Source organism: Candoia aspera, chromosome 16, assembly GCF_035149785.1.
Source record: "Candoia aspera isolate rCanAsp1 chromosome 16, rCanAsp1.hap2, whole genome shotgun sequence".
In the NCBI taxonomy this organism is placed as follows: Eukaryota; Metazoa; Chordata; class Lepidosauria; order Squamata; family Boidae; genus Candoia; species Candoia aspera.
The window spans coordinates 5,122,740-5,141,205 of NC_086168.1; the positions used below are offsets into that span (position 1 = coordinate 5,122,740).

General features: G+C 44.8%; 1 protein-coding gene across 1 annotated transcript in view; it reads left to right on the forward strand.

The window, feature by feature from the left end:
* Positions 1-5,162: 5,162 nt before the first annotated feature.
* CFAP77 (cilia and flagella associated protein 77) overlaps positions 5,163-18,466 on the forward strand; it is a 59,771-nt gene continuing 46,467 nt past the window's right edge. The window contains exon 1 of the mRNA XM_063316444.1: positions 5,163-5,342. Within this exon, the coding sequence (XP_063172514.1) occupies positions 5,163-5,342 (180 nt within the window). The remainder of the gene's footprint in view (positions 5,343-18,466) is intronic.

The window sequence follows — 18,466 nt, forward strand, 5'->3', positions numbered from 1 at the left end:
AATGTAAATATTTAACTTTTTTACCGATCCTCCTTCAGAAGTGTAGGAGAACATTGGGTTCTTCAGAAGGGAAAGCCTGGTTCGGCTCATGGATGGTTCTCTGCTGCTGGGAAATGGCTCTGCAAAGCTCTGGGCCACACGTGGCATATCCTAAGAAGGTGTGTTTTGAAACCCCAAAAGGATGTTGGAGCAGTTAAGATGGTGTTGACACTTTCAGCATCGACGGTCTCCAAATAGATTGGAAAGGGAAATATCTGGAACCTCAAAACGACGTGGGTGGCTTCTCCTGGTCCAGAAAGATGCCAATTGCCTGAAATTGCATTTCAAAGTTAAGTGACAAGGTACATCTTTTGCTATTTGTCTTAATTCTTACTCTCCCTTAGAAGAACTTCTTGAGATCTTGCCACCATCTTGTTTCTACTTCAAAAGGAGTCAGCCATTTCCCCCCCCCCCAGGTGCCAAACTTCCCAATCTTTTTCCAACAACCACATTTCCGACGGCCAAATAGGGGGGGGGGGTTTGACCCTTCCCTCCCCCCCCCATGTTTTTATGAGATTTGAGCCATTTTAATTATTAGATACAGTGGATATTAAAAAGTCTACACACCCCTGTTAAAATGCCAGGTTTCTGAGATGTAAAAAAATCAAACCAAGATAAATCACTTCAGAATTTTTTCCACCTTTAATATAACATACAAGCTGTATGTTCAGTTCAACTGAAAAACAAATGGAAATCTTTTAGGGTGAAAAAATGAAAAAAATGAAAAAACTAGAATAACCTGGCTGCATAAGTGTGCACCCCCTTAAACTAATACTTTGTTGAAGCACCTTTTGATTTTGGAAGATATTCAGTCTTTTGGGGTAGGCGTCTGTCAGCATGGCTCATCGTGCCTTGGAATCTTTGTATAGCCGGGCTTGGGTGTTTTTCTTTGAACTTTTTGTATTAGTTTAAGGGTGTGCACACTTACCTATAAAGCAACTGAAAGAAGCTGTAGAAGATCAGAAATCACGAAGAGAGCTGGCTTACGGAATCGCCAAGGGTCAGATACGACTAAATGGATAATTCGATTCAAATTGACACTTAGGCAACCACACTATTCTAGTTTTTTATTTTTATTTTTTTGCCCTAAAAGATTGCAGTTCGTTTTTCAATTGAATTGTACAGCCTGTAGGTTATATTAAAGGTGGAAAAAATACTGAAATGATTTATCTTGGTTTGATTTTTGATTTTTGATTTTTTTTTTTTTTTACATCTCAAAAACCTGGCATTTTAAGAGGGCTGTGTAGACTTTTTACATCCACTGTATATATTTTTGACTGAACGTTGGCTTTCCCTGGACAACCCTCAGGAGATTTCACAGCCGATTCCAAGGGCAGAAATCCTTGGCATGGGCAAAAAAGTTTTCAAGTCAGATGAGACTTTTTCCAACCAGCAGAGGACAGAAGAACAAGCCAAGAACTCAATCCTCTTGCTAGGCATACAAAATAAAAAAATAAGTTTTTTCAAGACCAAAGCGCACAACACATCCCATCTCTTGTCCATCCTGTCTTGCCTCACTTTAATTCTATTTCCAGGACCATTGTAATCCTTGCTAAGGAAAAGCAGCTGCTTTCTCCATCTGGAGATGTTTCAATAAGGTGGCAATGCTCTAAAAAAAGTCTCAGTATTCAAACAACGCTGCACTCATGGATGGAAAAGATCCTGAAGTTCACCTGGTTGAAAGCATAAGCTATCCTAGTTTCCAGGAAAGGCAAAATGAAATGATCTGTCCATCTTCCTTGTTTGGGGTTCAGTCTTGAAAGCAGCGGGATCTTGCTATGCTCTGATTATGCCTTCAAAAAAATGTTCCTCAACTTTCCAGATCCTCAGAGGGAGCTCTCAGCTGCATAACTGAGATGTGCCAAGGCATGTCCTTGGTCCAGTTGATGCTCAAGACAGTTATAGAGAAGAGTTGCTGAATTGCACAAGGCAATGGGGTCCCTCCAAACAGCAGAGTCCAGATAATTTCTGTCTTTTGGGTATATAAAGGGCATGGTCACGCAAGGATTTGACTTTATTTTTCCAAAAGGATTTTCTGGCAGGGTGGGTTCTATTGTATGCAATATTTGTACATTGATTTTCATTCAAATTCTTTTTAAAAAAAATTAAAAGGCATTGAGCAGAGTCTCATCTTTGACCCTTTCTGGCTTTCTTGATGGATGTTTCTGGAGCTCAGGCATCTGGTACCCTTTTGATAGCCCAAAACTGCTCTTGCAGGTCAAAGGAATGATGTGAAATGGACAGCCCTGAGATTTTCTGATTATTGCGAGGTGGTTGTTTTTTTTCATAATAGCTTCATTTTTCTTTTTCCTTTTTTTAAAAAACTTTGTTATGCCTCTTTTAAGCTTAAATTCCATTCTCTTAGGTTTTCCACCTTGAAAGAGAAGGGGACCTGCCCTGTTGAATTTTGCTCAGAAACCAAGTTGTGCCAGGATTGGGTTACACTTTCTAGATTTGACTCCAGAGGGCGGTTCCTGAGCTTGGACGAAACTGGCCTGGTGTATAAATTATACATTTGTTGTTGAGCCCACAAAGCAAATCAACGCTGAGCATGCTCATAACTCATTCATCCCTTCAGATACACCATCTGTCATGGCAAAGGGGTTCCATTTTGAGAGCCGGTCTAAATTCAGCCAAGGATGGGCCACAGATGCTACTGACTGGTCAGACCCAGATGTTAGAAGTTGGGGGCTTTCCTGCTCATCCTCCTCTGGTCCTTTCCCAAAAACTGAAAGCACTAAAGGTCCATCCGAAAATGAGTTTCTCTCTAATCCTCCAGGTGAACCCCACTTCCAGAAATCTGGGCTTTTCCTTCTCTGCAACCAGACGGTAATCCAAATTATTTCCCCACCACCCCAAAAAAAAGATACTTAAGTTGTGGGTCTCTTTTGGTCCCCTTAATGCCTTCCTGGGTCAATATTTCAGATTGAGTCTCCTTCTCAAGCAATCACTATCTGCCCATCCAAACTCTTCTCCATCATGTCCTCAATCATCTTTTCCCACATCCCTTCAGCTTTTTTGGTTTTCCCCCTGAAGCTTACACCCTCCTTGCTGCAACAAAAACAGAAAAATATCCGGTACCGATTCAAGTTACTCTTTTGGCACAAATTACACCAGCTTGGGGCCAAGCTTGGAGCGTGCAAAATATTTTGAGTTCAAAACGGGTTCGTATCTTACCCCAAATATTCCAACACCATTCCCACTCCTTGAGCTCCAAGGGGCCGTTTCAAACCTGGAGCCCGTGCACTGCAGTCGGAACAGCTGCTGGGGTGTTGAAATGGGACTTTGGCGTTCAAAGTGGGAAAGCATCTGAACATCTGGCTCATCTGCACAGAGGTTTAGAGACAGCTGGTTTGGGTGGGTGGGGGAGTTTGTGTGTTTGTTCGTAAAATGTCTTGAGAGTTTTTTCCCCTAAGAACATAGAATATTAGCAGGTCCCTCTCCATTTAGAGAAGGTGCAAGAACAACAACACTGATAGTAGAGATACTCATCATGCGAGGAAGGAAGTGTTGGCGAGAAACTCAGGCACCCCGAGTTTGGCGTGGAGCTGATAAAAACCTGGTCCCTGAATTTGGGGGAGAGACTCGCTTTGCAAAGTGGCTTTTTGCCTACCTGAAAACACGAATCGCACAGCGATTCAGGCAGAAGCAAAAGCGTTTATCAAGGGGGGGTCAAGTCCTTTTACAGGGTACAGAGACAAATTTGGGATACGTGATACGTCGTAAGGCCAGTAATCAAACAACAAAAGACGCTGAATACATGTGAGAATTGAGCAATAGAAAACAACCTAGGTAACATTCCACAAGTGGGGAATTTATGGGTTATGCCGCTCCCTTTCCCATCCTGTTTTGCATCATCTTAAAACTTGCAAGTGTATTCAAGGACTCTCAGAATACGCTGTCTATTGTTCAGTTGCTGAAAAGGCTGGTTTTTGTACGTAAAAGAGAGGGTTTTGGGTAAAAGGAAACCATGGTTTCTTGAACTGGAAAAGAAGGCATGGATGCCATGCTTAAATGCTAATATCACCTTTAAAAAAAAAATAATGAAGACCTAAAAATTCCAGGTAACACAGGCATGCCGATAGATTGATTCTGGATCTACCTTGCTTGCTTGCTTGCTTTGGGGCGAGAGGCAAGCTTGTCTATCTGGGTTCCCCCCTTTTTGGGGGGGGAGCATGACACCCATACACTGAATGTGCACCTTCTGTTACCTGGAATTTTTAGGCTTCATTATTAGCTTTTTTTTTTTAAAGGTGATATTAGCATTTAAGCATGGCATCCATGCCTTCTTTTCCAGTTCAAGAAACCATGGTTTCCTTTTACCCAAAACCCTCTCTTTTACGTACAAAAACCAGCCTTTTCAGCAACTGAACAATAGACAGCGTATTCTGAGAGTCCTTGAATACACTTGCAAGTTTTATGATGATGCAAAACAGGATGGGAAAGGGAGCGGCATAACCCATAAATTTCCCACTTGTGGTATGTTACCTAGGTTGTTTTCTATCGCTCAATTCTCACATGTATTCAGCGTCTTTTGTTGTTTGATTACTGGCCTTACGACGTATCACGTATCCCAAATTTGTCTCTGTACCCTGTAAAAGGACTTGACCCCCCCTTGATAAACGCTTTTGCTTCTGCCTGAATCGCTGTGCGATTCGTGTTTTCAGGTAGGCAAAAAGTCACTTTGCAAAGCGAGTCTCCCCCAAATTCAGGGACCAGGTTTTTATCAGCTCGCCAAACTCGGGGTGCCTGAGTTTCTCGCCAACACCTGCACGCTGGTAGCCGAGATGGCTCGGCCTGTTCAGTTGGATGTTGCCATCCAAACATTGTTAGCATTCTGGTTACCATAAGAACCGGCCTCTCCATTCTGGGCTGGGGGGAGCCTCGCTGCTGGATCGAAGGGACCCGATGCAACCAGATCTGTGGACCAGCTGGATTTCCACTCCGCTGGGCCCCAGGATCTGTGTTCCCCCGAAGGGTCCTGCGAGGCTCAGCGGTGGGGCCAGCCCCCGCTTCTCCCTCCCCCAGCCTTTTGCAGGGCCCCCCCTCTCCCCAATGGTGCATCCCTGAGGAGTTGGGACCCGGGGAGCATCTCCCTCTCGTGCAGAAGACACCTGGAGAGCATGGCGGCCCCAGCCGTTGCCAAGAACGCCCCTGTCCAAGTGCCCCGCCGGCGCAGCATCACCCAGATCTGCCCACCGCCCCGGCGCCCCATGACCCTGGCCGAGGTGTACCCGGGCTGTGAGAACGAGCGGCTCGGGGTGGCCCGGGAGACCATGCTGCAGAACCACCTCATTGCCAAGGTGGGTGGCCCGGAGAGAGGGAGGGAGGGGGGAAAAAAGGAAGGGATATTGGAAAAGGAAGGAAGGGAAGGAGGGAGGGAGGGATATTGGAAAAGGGGAGGGAGGGATATGGGAAAAGAAGGGAGGAAGGAATGGAGGGAAGGGTATGGGAAAAGGAGGAAGGGAGGAAGGAAGGCATGGGAAAAAAGGAAGGGATATTGGAAAAGAGGGAGGGAGGAAGGAAGGGTTGTGGGAAAACAGAAAAAGAAGGGAGGGAGGAAGGGAGGCAAATGGGAAAAGAAGGGAGGAAGGGGTATGGGAAAAGGAAAAAGGATGGAGGGTAGGAAGGAAGATAGGAAAAGGGAAAAAAGTGAAGGAAGGAAGATGGGAAAAGAGGAAAAAGGGAGGAAGGAAGGAGGGAGGGCCATGGGAAGAAGGGAAGGGAATGAAAGAAAGAAGGGCAGACCAGAGTAGACCAGCTGCTGTTCTCTGCATGGTCTGGATGCTCCCATATCACGTGGCCTCTGACCACCTTGGCTGAGGCCGATGGGGTTTCGAAACTGAAAGCCCATTTGGTCCAAACTATGCATTGTCCCAAGAAGTGGTGATTGTGTTTTCGGATGCCCCAGCATCGTGCTCTGAATCATAAAGCAGAGCTGGGGAACGGGGGCTTTCCAACAGGAGGGGTATCTGCCCTCCCATGACCCACAGCCAGCGTGGCCTCGGTTAAGGATGATGGGAGCCGTAGTCCCACATTTGTAAGGCTCGACCCGAGCAAATCCATCAAGCGATAAACGTTGCAACCTCCCGTAGCCCCGAAAAGTTGCTGTGAACTTGCAGGGCTGGGATACCTGGTCAACAAGTGCCCTGTGCTCTGACTCTTAAGCTTCAGGAATGCGGCAACTGCCGGAGAAGGACGATCTTAAGGAGCAGGTAAAATGCAAATTTTGCATGCTGAAGAAAAGGAATTGCTTACCTTTTCTGAACACTAGAGGGCAGCACGGAATGCTATAATTTCTTGGCTTCTGCTTGGAACAGCTGATGCCAAAGGGGAGCCTTCCAGGGCTGTTGGAACTACAATTCCCAGAATTCCCAGTAGCATGCTGTTTGGGAATTCTGGGAGCCCTGCTCCCCATATCTTTGAAAGGCAAAAGTGGGGGAAACGTGGAAACGGAGGAGGGAAGAGGGGTTTTTGGTTGTGGCAAGTACTGGGACGATTCTAGCCTTGAAGCACCTCTACCTGGCATCTTGTCCCAGAGACTGTGAGTTTTAAGGCTACCCTGCCTGGTTTATCATTGCTTTTTATTGCTATTAATAATTTTTAGGGAAGAATTTTATACAATAACGAAAGCAGTACAAATTTAAGAGGAAAAGCGTCAAGAAAAATAGTGAATAGGTAAAGAAAGGAAAAAGAAAAAAAAGTATAAAAAAGCGATTTCTGATGTTCTTGACAGCAGTTGCAAATAAATTTATCATCTGTCCTCCCTCTTTAAGGTTGCATCATAATTCCCTTCTTCCCATATTTTACTCCATTATATATATGTATACATTAAAAATATATAAATTATATATATATATATATATATATATGTATATATATATAATATAAAATAGAAATTATATATATCTGTATAAATATAAATATATATTTATGTTTATAATTATTAATATAATATATGTGCATGATTTACATGCAGTTACAGGAATCTGGTTCTTAAAGCACACTGCATTTCCCTTGAAAGCGAACCATGCAAGCAACTTTCCATTTAGGAAAAAGTACAGTTTCAGTGTACTTCACAATGAAGTACAGTGTACTTCACTTCAGCAAAGGATCGTTACCTTGCCGTGGTGCTGGAGCTTGAGCACCTCAGTGATGCCATGAGCTAAACCGTGAAGGGCCACCCAAGACGGGAAGGTCATGACAGAGAGGTCAGACTAAATGCGATCCCTGGGGAAGGTAATGGCAACCCACCCCAGTATTCTTGCCGTGAAAACTAAATGGATCAGTACAACCAGAGATATGTCGGTATACCATCGGAAGATGAGACCCCCAGGTCGGAAGATGGTCAAAATGCTACTGGGGAGGAACAGAGGATGAGTTCAACTAGCCCCAGACGTGATGACGCAGCTAGCTCAAAGCCGAAAGGACGGCTAGCGGCCGATGTTGCTGGTGGTGAACGGCGAATCCGATGTTCTAAGGATCAACACGCCATTGGAACCTGGAATGTAAGATCTATGAGCCAGGGCCAATTGGATGTGGTTATTGGTGAGATGTCAAGATTAAAGATAGACATTCTGGGCATCAGTGAACTGAAATGGACTGGAATGGGCCACTTCACATCAAATGACCACCAGATCTACTACTGTGGACAAGAGGACCACAGAAGAAATGGAGTAGCCTTCATAATTAATAGCAAAGTGGCTAAAGCAGTGCTTGGATACAATCCAAAAAATGATAGAATGATCTCAATTCGAATTCAGGGCAAGCCATCTAACATCACAGTGATCCAAATATACGCCCCAACCACAAATGCTGAAGAAGCTGAAGTAGAGCAGTTCTATGAGGATCTGCAGCACCTACTGGACAACACGCCTAAAAGAAATGTAATTTTCATCACGGGAGACTGGAATGCTAAGGTGGGCAGTCAAATGACACCTGGAATTACAGGTAAGCATGGCCTGGGAGAACAAAACAAAGCAGGACATAGGCTGATAGAATTTTGCCAAGACAACTCACTCTGCATAACAAACACTCTCTTCCAACAACCTAAGAGACAGCTTTATACATGGACTTCACCAGATGGACAACACCGAAATCAGACTGACTACATCCTTTGCAGCCAAAGGTGGCGGACATCTGTACAGTCGGTAAAAACAAGACCTGGAGCTGACTGTAGTTCCGATCACGAACTTCTTATTGCACAATTTAGGATCAGACTAAAGAGATTAGGGAAGACCCACAGATCAGCTAGATATGAGCTCACTAATATTGCTAAGGAATATGCAGTGGAGGTGAAGAATAGATTTAAGGGACTGGACTTAGTAGATGGGGTCCCGGAAGAACTATGGACAGAAGTTCGCAACATTGTTCAGGAGGCGGCAACAAAATACATCCCAAAGAAAGAGAAAACCAAGAAGGCAAAATGGCTGTCTGCTGAGACACTAGAAGTAGCCCAAGAAAGAAGGAAAGCAAAAGGCAACAGTGATAGGGGGAGATATGCCCAATTAAATGCAAAATTCCAGAGGTTAGCCAGAAGAGATAAGGAATTATTTTTAAACAAACAATGCGCGGAAGTGGAAGAAGACAATAGAATAGGAAGGACAAGAGACCTCTTCAAGAAAATTAGAAACATCGGAGGTAAATTCCAGGCCAAAATGGATATGATAAAAAACAAAGATGGCAAGGACCTAACAGAAGAAGAAGAGATCAAGAAAAGGTGGCAAGAATATACAGAAGACCTGTATAGGAAGGATAACAATATCGAGGATAGCTTTGACGGTGTGGTCAGTGAGCTAGAGCCAGACATCCTGAAGAGTGAGGTTGAATGGGCCTTAAGAAGCATTGCTAATAACAAGGCAGCAGGAGACAACGGCATCCCAGCTGAACTGTTCAAAATCTTGCAAGATGATGCTGTCAAGGTAATGCATGCTATATGCCAGCAAATTTGGAAAACACAAGAATGGCCATCAGACTGGAAAAAATCAACTTATATCCCCATACCAGAAAAGGGAAATACTAAAGAATGTTCAAACTATCAAACAGTGGCACTCATTCCACATGCCAGTAAGGTAATGATCAAGATCCTGCAAGGTAGACTTCAGCAATTCATGGAGCGAGAATTGCCAGATGTACAAGCTGGGTTTAGAAAAGGCAGAGGAACTAGGGACCAAATTGCCAATATCCGATGGATAATGGAAAAGGCCAGGGAGTTTCAGAAAAACATTATTTCTGTTTTATTGACTATTCTAAAGCCTTTGACTGTGTGGACCATAACAAATTGTGGCAAGTTCTTAGCGGTATGGGGATACCAAGTCATCTTGTCTGCCTCCTGAAGAATCTGTATAACGACCAAGTAGCAACAGTAAGAACAGACCACGGAACAACGGACTGGTTTAAGATTGGGAAAGGAGTACAGCAGGGCTGTATACTCTCACCCTACCTATTCAACTTGTACGCAGAACACATCATGCGACATGCTGGGCTTGAGGAATCCAAGGCTGGAGTTAAAATCTCTGGAAGAAACATTAACAATCTCAGATATGCAGATGATACCACTTTGATGGCTGAAAGCGAAGAGGAACTGAGGAGCCTTATGATGAAGGTGAAAGAAGAAAGTGCAAAAGCTGGCTTGCAGCTAAACCTCAAAAAAACCAAGATTATGGCAACCAGCTTGATTGATAACTGGCAAATAGAGGGAGAAAATGTAGAAGCAGTGAAAGACTTTGTATTCCTAGGTGCGAAGATTACTGCAGATGCTGACTGCAGTCAGGAAATCAGAAGACGCTTAATCCTTGGGAGAAGAGCAATGACCAATCTCGATAAAATAGTTAAGAGCAGAGACATCACACTGACAACAAAGGTCCGCATGGTTAAAGCAATGGTGTTCCCCGTAGTAACATATGGCTGCGAGAGCTGGACCATAAGGAAGGCTGAGCGAAGGAAGATCGATGCTTTTGAACTGTGGTGTTGGAGGAAAATTCTGAGAGTGCCTTGGACTGCAAGAAGATCCAACCAGTCCATCCTCCAGGAAATAACGCCAGACTGCTCACTTGAGGGAACGATATTAAAGGCAAAACTGAAACACTTTGGCCACGTAATGAGAAGACAGGACACCCTGGAGGAGACGCTGATGCTGGGGAGAGTGGAGGGCAAAAGGAAGAGGGGCCGACCAAGGGCAAGATGGATGGATGATATTCTAGAGGTGACGGACTCGTCCCTGGGGGAGCTGGGGGTGTTGACGACCGGCAGGAAGCTCTGGAGGGGGCTGGTCCATGAAGTCACGAAGAGTCGGAAGCGACTGAACGAATAAACAACAACAACAGTTTCATTTATGACGCCCTCCCTTCCAAAAAAAAAAAATGCAAAGAGCTTTGAGGGGGATTTCCCCCTGAGAAATGCCAGGCACAGAACGAAAATCTGCGGCACGCCTCAATCCCATTTGAGAATCTCTCAATGCGTGTACGATATTGTGCACCTTTCTTCTCTGGCCACGAGAGGGCAGCCTCTCCCCAGTTTCCTTTCTTTCTCAACCGTCTTCACTGGGGAATCTTTTAAAAGTTGCTTCAAAAGGGAGAGGGCGCCTTTTGGGGGGGGGGGCAATAGCCCCCCTTTGGCTGTTGATTGATGTGCAGGGGCTCCTCTTCCAAAAAGGGAATTGGTCCAAGAGAAGAAGGGGTTCAGGCCAGGAGGAGACTATGTTTTAATCAGCATTAACACGGATGTATGTTTGTATTCAACAATCCCATTTCTTTCTGAGAAGCTACAATGTAGAATATCACATTATCTACAGTCTTGGTGGGGGGGGGGGAATGTCCTGAGTGTTTTTCTTAGCAGGGTATCTAAAAGTGAAGTCTTCCTAAAATCAAGCTATTATGTGGACATCCATTTTGATCTCTTGACAATATTATAGAACGGGTTCTTGGCCAGGAGCCATATAGTCTTCTAGGGGCCCTTAGATATTTCAAGGGGGCCCCAGGCAAGAAACATATAACTGGGAGGGCCACGACAAGTACCGAGGGGGCCACGGAAAGCAAAACATATTATATTGCCGATACTGTCTTGTTGATGAGAGAAAATGTATGCGTTCCTGTTCCATGTCTGTGTCTGCTCATGGGGCCTGGTCAGGGATGGGGGGCCACTGGAGAAAAACAAGGTTGGAAGGGGCCATGGATGAAAAAAGGTTGAGAAACCTTGATATGGAAGACGTTTCTTACTGCCTCCTTCAAGAATTATTGTGAACTTTCTAGTCTAGTCTACAGTCGGGGAATTTGTTGCATTTGAGACTTTCTCTCTCCCTCTCTGTCTCTTTTTCTTTCTTTTCTTCCTTCCTTCCTTCCTTTCTTTCCTGCCCCTCCCCTCCCCTCCTCCCTCCCTCCCTTCCTTCCTCTCATTCCCATGTCCGACCTTCCTTCCTCCCTCCCTCCCTTCCTTCCTTCTTTCCAATTTAAATGTGTCCTTTGACATCCTTCCCCCAAGGGACACTTTTTAATTTACTCTTTTGCTTAATTACAATATTTCGTTTCCATTCGTCGAATGAAAACCAGGGGGGCCAAACTGGATCTCTGATACAATGAATTATCCTTGGCAGATGATTGTCATAAAGATCTGTGCCTATATTGTGCCCATGCAGAGATTTCAAAAGTGCGCATTTTGAAGGATAACAATGTTTTTGTGGATGGGCTGGCTTCAAAATGCAAATTAAATCAATTCCTTTCCCCCCTTACTAGACCCAGGAAAGTTCTTATGGCATATAGAAAATCCCATTTCAGTTCAGCCAGTAAAAAATTATTAGGTATTATGGACAGCGGCTGTATCAACAAAATTGGGATAGATGAAACAAGGGTCCAGTGCAAAATGGATTTCTGTTTTCCTACGATTTAGACAATTGATGCGTTTCTATTGCACAAAAAGGGTGATAAATCAGCAGCTGGTGCAAAAGTTGTGAAATCTGTGCATGGCAAATCTTTTTTTATACTCAGAGGCAGAGGAGATCCCCAGAAGCTCTTGGAATGGGTTCATGCAACAGGTTAAAATCCTAAACTTAATAGAACTTAATCTCTTCCCATCAAGTGCTATGCTAAAACATAAGATTCTGGGGCCACAGGCTTTGCCCCACATGTGACAATGAAGGCTACACTCACAGCTGTCTTGAACTGCCAGCAACTCAATGCCAGCTCAGCCCAGCTTAGCGTCTTCTGCACATCTGGATTTTAGGTGTGCATTGCACCTCTCCAATTTAAATGGGAATGGGTTGGGGGGTCTTCTTTCCTGCCATCTCCTCTTTTAGAGCCAAGTGTGGGTGGCAGCCTCTCTGATGACTCTACCCAAGGGGAAAATAAATAAATACATAAATACATGCAGCTCATCAGAGGCAAGAACAGAGAACCTTGTAGGGCCAGTAAACAGAGGAAGTTTGGTGGCTTCTTCTCAGCTGTCTTGCTGAAACCTCAGAATGGATTAGTCTGCAAAGGCAGACCAACCGATTCTACAAAAGCCAACAGCGTGCTTCATCTTCAGATTCACCCAGGCTTGACCAATCTGGATGGTGTTTAGCCAACTGAAAACCAGCCACTCAGTTGGCCAAGAAGTTGATCATCTGGAAGCCCACCTTGAAAAATCTGCAGTGGAGGTGCTGAGGACAGCCAAGAAGAGCTGAGCAGCAATTAGACATCCAAACCAGCCTGCCTTTGATCTGGTTGGCCCTGCTTTCCGCCTACTCGGTGCCCTACAGAGATGTTGGCTTTCAAGCCCCATCAGTTCTTTAATTGAAGACAGGGCATGGGCATACTCTTCACCGGTTCACTTCTCCCCCATCCCCGAGAATGTCATGGCATTTCTCTGCTGATTAGAAAGAAATTTCAAAAGCCATTTGTCTTTCATCCCATGGAATGAGTCCTGGGAGAGGACAAAAGAGGGAGAAACATTGCTCTGCCTGGTGGTGAATTACATGCTCAGGCCTGTCCTCGGTTCTATGATGTTGGTCTTTGGATTGTGGGTCTTAAATTTCTCCCAGGGAAGTTGAGGGGAGTTTTAGCTGTGCAGAAGACCCCAGGTTCACAGCTTCTCCAGAGACATTAGGGAAAGCCTATCTTCCCCGCAGCATTCCACCATCTCTTCACCTTTGGTCACCTGGAGACCTCCTTGATGCGCCCTAGGCAAGCAGGTCTTTCTGAACATGATCCAGCCAAGCGGTGTCCATCCCTTGGAACCACTGTCCCCAAAAGGCTAAAAGCTGGAGGAAAGAAAAAATGGGGACAGGTAGAAAGTGGAGGACCGGTGGGGGGAAAGGGAGAAGAAGATAGGTGCAGGTCCGTCTCTGGGAATCAGGGATCGTTGGGGCGTATGACCCGAAGGATAAAATAGTTATTATCAGATTAGCCTTTGCCATGAAAAGCACAGCCACTAACTGCATTCCTCGTTAGTTAGCATTTAGATAGGATGGAGCAGAGCTACAATAGGCATCAAAGCTGAACTCTGGGACTCTGTGAAGGGATTAATTTCTTTAAGCAACATGACTACCCGGGCCCTCTTCTCATTATTCACTCTTGTCATCCTCAATGTTAGATTTGATTGAAGATTATACCATTTAGGCCTTTCCCCCTCTGAAAAGCGAAAAAAAGCAACAAGGAGGATTGAAGGCGGCATCCTTCGCTCAGAGCCCCGTCAATACAGGGGATGTCGCCGAGCCTAATTCTGCTTCATTTAAACTTCATCAACTCTTCCAACCAAGTGGAAAGATCTTGAAATAGGTTTCCGTAAGCAGCGAGCCCCAAGCTCTTCCTTTTGTGAGTTAATTTATTCTGTTTTCTCTAGGCCCCCGCCCATTCCACCCTTTGCTCTTTTTTTCTTTTTTGTCCTTCGCTCCCTCCTGATTATCTTTCTAATTCGACCCCTTTTCGCTTTCTTTCCCTGATGTCGAAAATGAGATTACAGTATTTAAATGACTATGATAATCAATCCGGGGACCCGGAGCCGAGATTGAGGTTAATTTTTCTTAGCAGAACAAAGAAGCGTGATGCCGGTGGGAGATAGAAAGTGCAATTTGTATTTGGAAATCTTAGCTCGCTGCTAACTAGGAGATTGTCGGGAACTTGGTGTGTGTGTGTGTGTTTTCCACTGAGCTGGACACACCTCCTGAAAGAGCAGAAATGTAATTTGGAGCCGATAAGCAGCTAACAGCCTTCAATCGGCAATTTTAATAGGAAAAGGAGTCACTTACATGGAGCAGGTCTCACTCGGCTTCATTTTATTTAAGCACACCTTTGATTTGGTTCTCTTTCTTGGCGATGTTGTGAAGATTGGACAAGGAGCCCTTGGCTACGAAAACTCTTGCAAGGAGGAAAACTTGCCTGCACCTAAATGAGGGCGTGGAACAGAAGCTCCAGGAATTACATCCGAGAGAAATTCAGAAACAGAAATTATATCTGAAGCAAGTTCTTGAGGTGGACGGGACATGCAGATAAGGCTGGTATTGATGAACCAGGATGTCCACAGCAAAGTGGGGATAGCCATAGCAAGCTCTGCCTCACAGTGACATCACTGCCCCAGCTCCATCTTTACCTTCCTGTGTCCTGATGCTGTTGTGGGGCAGGTCCCCTCCCTTCCCCATCTGGAAAAGGCCTGTAGGCAGAGCTGCCCCTTGAAGCCTCCCCTTGGGGTTGAATGGGAAGGTGAGAAGCCAAGGAGGCTGGAGATGGCTGGAGAGAGGATGATGGGTTCCCATCTTTCTGTCTCTCTGCAGCCTCCCTGGCTGCCCTCACTTCCCCATCTGCCACAAAGATCTCCCTCTTAAGGTGCCCCCTTGAGACTGAATGGGAGAAGCCAAGGAGGCTGCAGAACAATGGAGAGAGGATGGCCTGTTCCCCATCTTTATATCCCTCTGCAGCCTCCCTGGCTGCTCACCCTTCCCTATCTAAAAATGCCTCTTGGGAAGAGCTCTCTCCTGAGGGCTCCCCGTGGTATTGAATGGAAGGGTGAGAAGCCAGGGAGGCTACAGAAAAATGGAGAAAGGAATGTTTGTCCCCAACTCTCTCTCTCTGCAGCCTCCTTGGCTGCTTGTCCTGACACTGTAATGGGCAGAAGGAATAACCTTGAGGAACAGGAGGAAGAGCCACTACTAAGACAAGGTCAAATGAAAGGAATCTGAGTCTGGGCTGGAACTGTAACCTGAGAAAGCATCTCAGACAAGACCCTCCCTGGTTCTCATGAAGATAGGAGGGAGGGAGGAAGTACATTCAGACTTGCAAGATTCTGTTACAAGAGCTCTATTATAAAAGTAGTATTGGCCTGCATGACTTTGGGTTCCTAGTGGGGTCTACTTTGAAAGGCTGACACCCCTTAGGTGGGAAGCCAAGGAGGCTGCAGATAGATGGAGAAAGGATTGTTTTTTTCCTCATTTCTCTCGCTGCAGCCCCCCTGGCTGCCTACCTTTCTGAACCTCAAGAAGTCCAGGAATTTCAACTCGAGGTTGAATGGAATCTTCATGGACTTCTTCACATGGTCCAAAATCCACAAAATCCTCCCAAAGTCCATTTGTTTGTAAAAGGGGGGGGGGACCTCCAAGTTTGATGCCAAGGGGGCGGGGAGGAGGAAGAAATAATAATAATAATAATAATAATAATAATAATAATAATAATAATGGTATTTCCACTGGAGAAATTTACACCCCCAAGACTTGCATCCTGCCACATTACCTAAATAAAGAACGTCATCTGACCAATTTGCATTAAAAATGGATTTCTGGGGAAGATGCACAGGGAATCTTCTAAGCTCGGGGAAAAGTTGCGTTTAAAAATTCAGCACATTGGGGAAATGGAGGTAGAAAGTGAGGTGTTTTGTCTTTTTTATGGAACTTTTTAACAGTTGGGGGGGGGACCTATAGACCCGAATTTAGCTCTACTAATTGAGATAGCAAGAACGCATCTGATGTTCCCTAGACGGCGGTCCCTATTTTAAAAAAAAAACAGCACCAGGGTGAATTATATAAAGGAACCCTTTGTGTTAAGAATTGTTTGTTTTATTACTGCAGCCTTTTGGTTAATCATGTTCTTTAGTGGCAGATTCGCTTTCGGCTAATATTGACTTGCCAAGGGGAAATTAAAACCCCATTAAGAGATGGGTACAGTAGCTGCTTATCAAAGTAAAGCTTGTCATTAATTGGTTTTGTCAGATATCGCTTAACACACACAAAGCAGTTTGGAGGAGGGCAGGAAACAAGACAGAAGACAAGACCCTCAGCTTTGAAAAAAGGTCATACACCCTCCTACACACACACCCCGCAAAAATAAATGAACGAGGCAATAAGACAGATTATTAGCCGAGTTGGAAAATATGTTCGGCGCTGCCTTTAAGAAGAAAAAAAATCAAAAGAGTTAATAGCCAAGATGGGTTTAAACATGCCAGACACCAGATCAGCATATGGCTACATGAAAAAAAAAAGGGGGGGGAGGTACTGTAACCGATCAATTATATTTTATGTAAACAGCTGCTCTTTCTAATGGCAAGTATTTTGCACGGTTTCCTGGTGCCACTGTCGCTTTTTTCATTGAAGGGGGCTATTTCCAAATTTGGGGGCGGGGGTTATTAAAAGGAGCAATGGGGGGGGGGAAATCATCATTTGAAAGTCAGCTGTTCCATTAGGTCAAATCAAGTCCTGGATGTCTTTACTTTTCTAAAACGGGGCTTACATCCAAAACATGGCACCAAACTCCCTTGGGCGCCACCCACCTGCCGTATTTGGGATATGACGTGTCTCCGGGGCTGAAGATAACATTTGATTTATTGCAGTGGGTAGGAAAAAGTGTGTGACATACATGGATTGTGTTGAGATTTTCCATTTTCTTCCTTTGCTTTGGATTTTTGTCTTTGGGGCTGCTTTGGCAGACTCCTCTGATTATTTCTTAGTTTTTGCATTCTGCAAATGTTCAGGTTCCTCCATAGCTAGATTATTCTCTTTCCATGGGCATTCAGTGTGTGAGATTTTTTTTTTTCACGTCTCACAGTATCCCTCCTTTCTATCCAAAATCCCTTGTAATTGGCGTAGGGTTGCAAGCTGCTAAGAAATACAAGTAGTCCTCACTACTTTAGTGATGGTTCAGATTTACGGCAGTGCTGAAAAAACTGACTTACAACTGGTCCTCACACTTATGACCGTCACAGCGTTCCCCACAGTTACATGATCGCGATTTGGGCACTTGGCAACCAGTTCGCATTTATGACAGTTGCAGCATCCCATGGTTATGTGATCACCATTTTCAACCTTCCCAGCCGGCTTCTGGCAAGCAAAATCAATGGGGAACCACATGATTTGCTTAACGACCACGTGGCTTGCTTAAATCCCACAGTGATTTGCTTAATGACCATTGCAAAAAAAGATCATAAATCCGGTTGGATTTGCTTAATGGCCGCTTTGCTTAGCAACCGAAATTCTGGTCCCAGTAGTGGTTGTTAAGCGAGGACAACCTGTAGGCAATAAAGAAGATTTCAAGAAGAAGATGAAAACTTCTGCACAAGTTGAAAAGAGGCATGAAAGTTCATCTTTGGTATTTTGTTTTGCTGGTGAACGAGCGGAATAATTTTTAAAAAAATGTTTATATTACAGCTCATCTTTGCCAACTCTTATCAACCAATCCTGTTTTGAAGGTTCCTGTGATTCACCGGTCCTTGTTCTCCTACCTTCTCCACTTCAGAAGATCTTAGAACTTTCCTGTCTGATGGAGAACATTCCATCTTGACCTTGTCTCGCCCACGATGCTGGCTTGGTGCATAGCAAATCACTGGACAGACGGGCCTTGGCCCGGTCCAGCAGGACTATTGCCATATTCATTCATAGGGCCCTCCTCACAAGTAGAAACATCTGCAGTGGCTTTTGCTTAACCTGGGTGTTAAGCTTGCAATGCTGTTTTCAGAATGGACTTTTGGTAGGATACATTGCGGAAACAACCTCGGTTCATCAGACTTCTGTTTGATGCCCTCCCCCAGCTGTTTGGGAACAAAGAGAAATGTTTTCCTGCCCCGTTTTGGGAAGTCTGCAGTTGACCATTAGCATCATGAAGACAGTAGCCTGGATGAGTCTCCTCACTTTCTTGACATCGCAGCATTCTTTGCGGATTCTGAGCAAGGACCAAGAGAACACAGGCTCGCAAAACCTTTATTTCTTACAGGGTCAGGGAGGTGGAAAATTAAGGGATGATTCCCGAATTCAACCCACTGATCTCAGCTTATTCCTGAATTTAACGGCTGTATGATTTTGCTCGACATTTTTAATTGATCACGAATGCCCAGTGACGAGAACCCTGCCTATTGCGGTTAGTAATTTATCCCCACATCCTATGGAACCACCTCCCCAGTGGCTCAGAGAAAGCCATGAAATTGTTTCAATAGATTGGGAGATAGTTATGATGTGTTTGCAGCAGATACCACACCA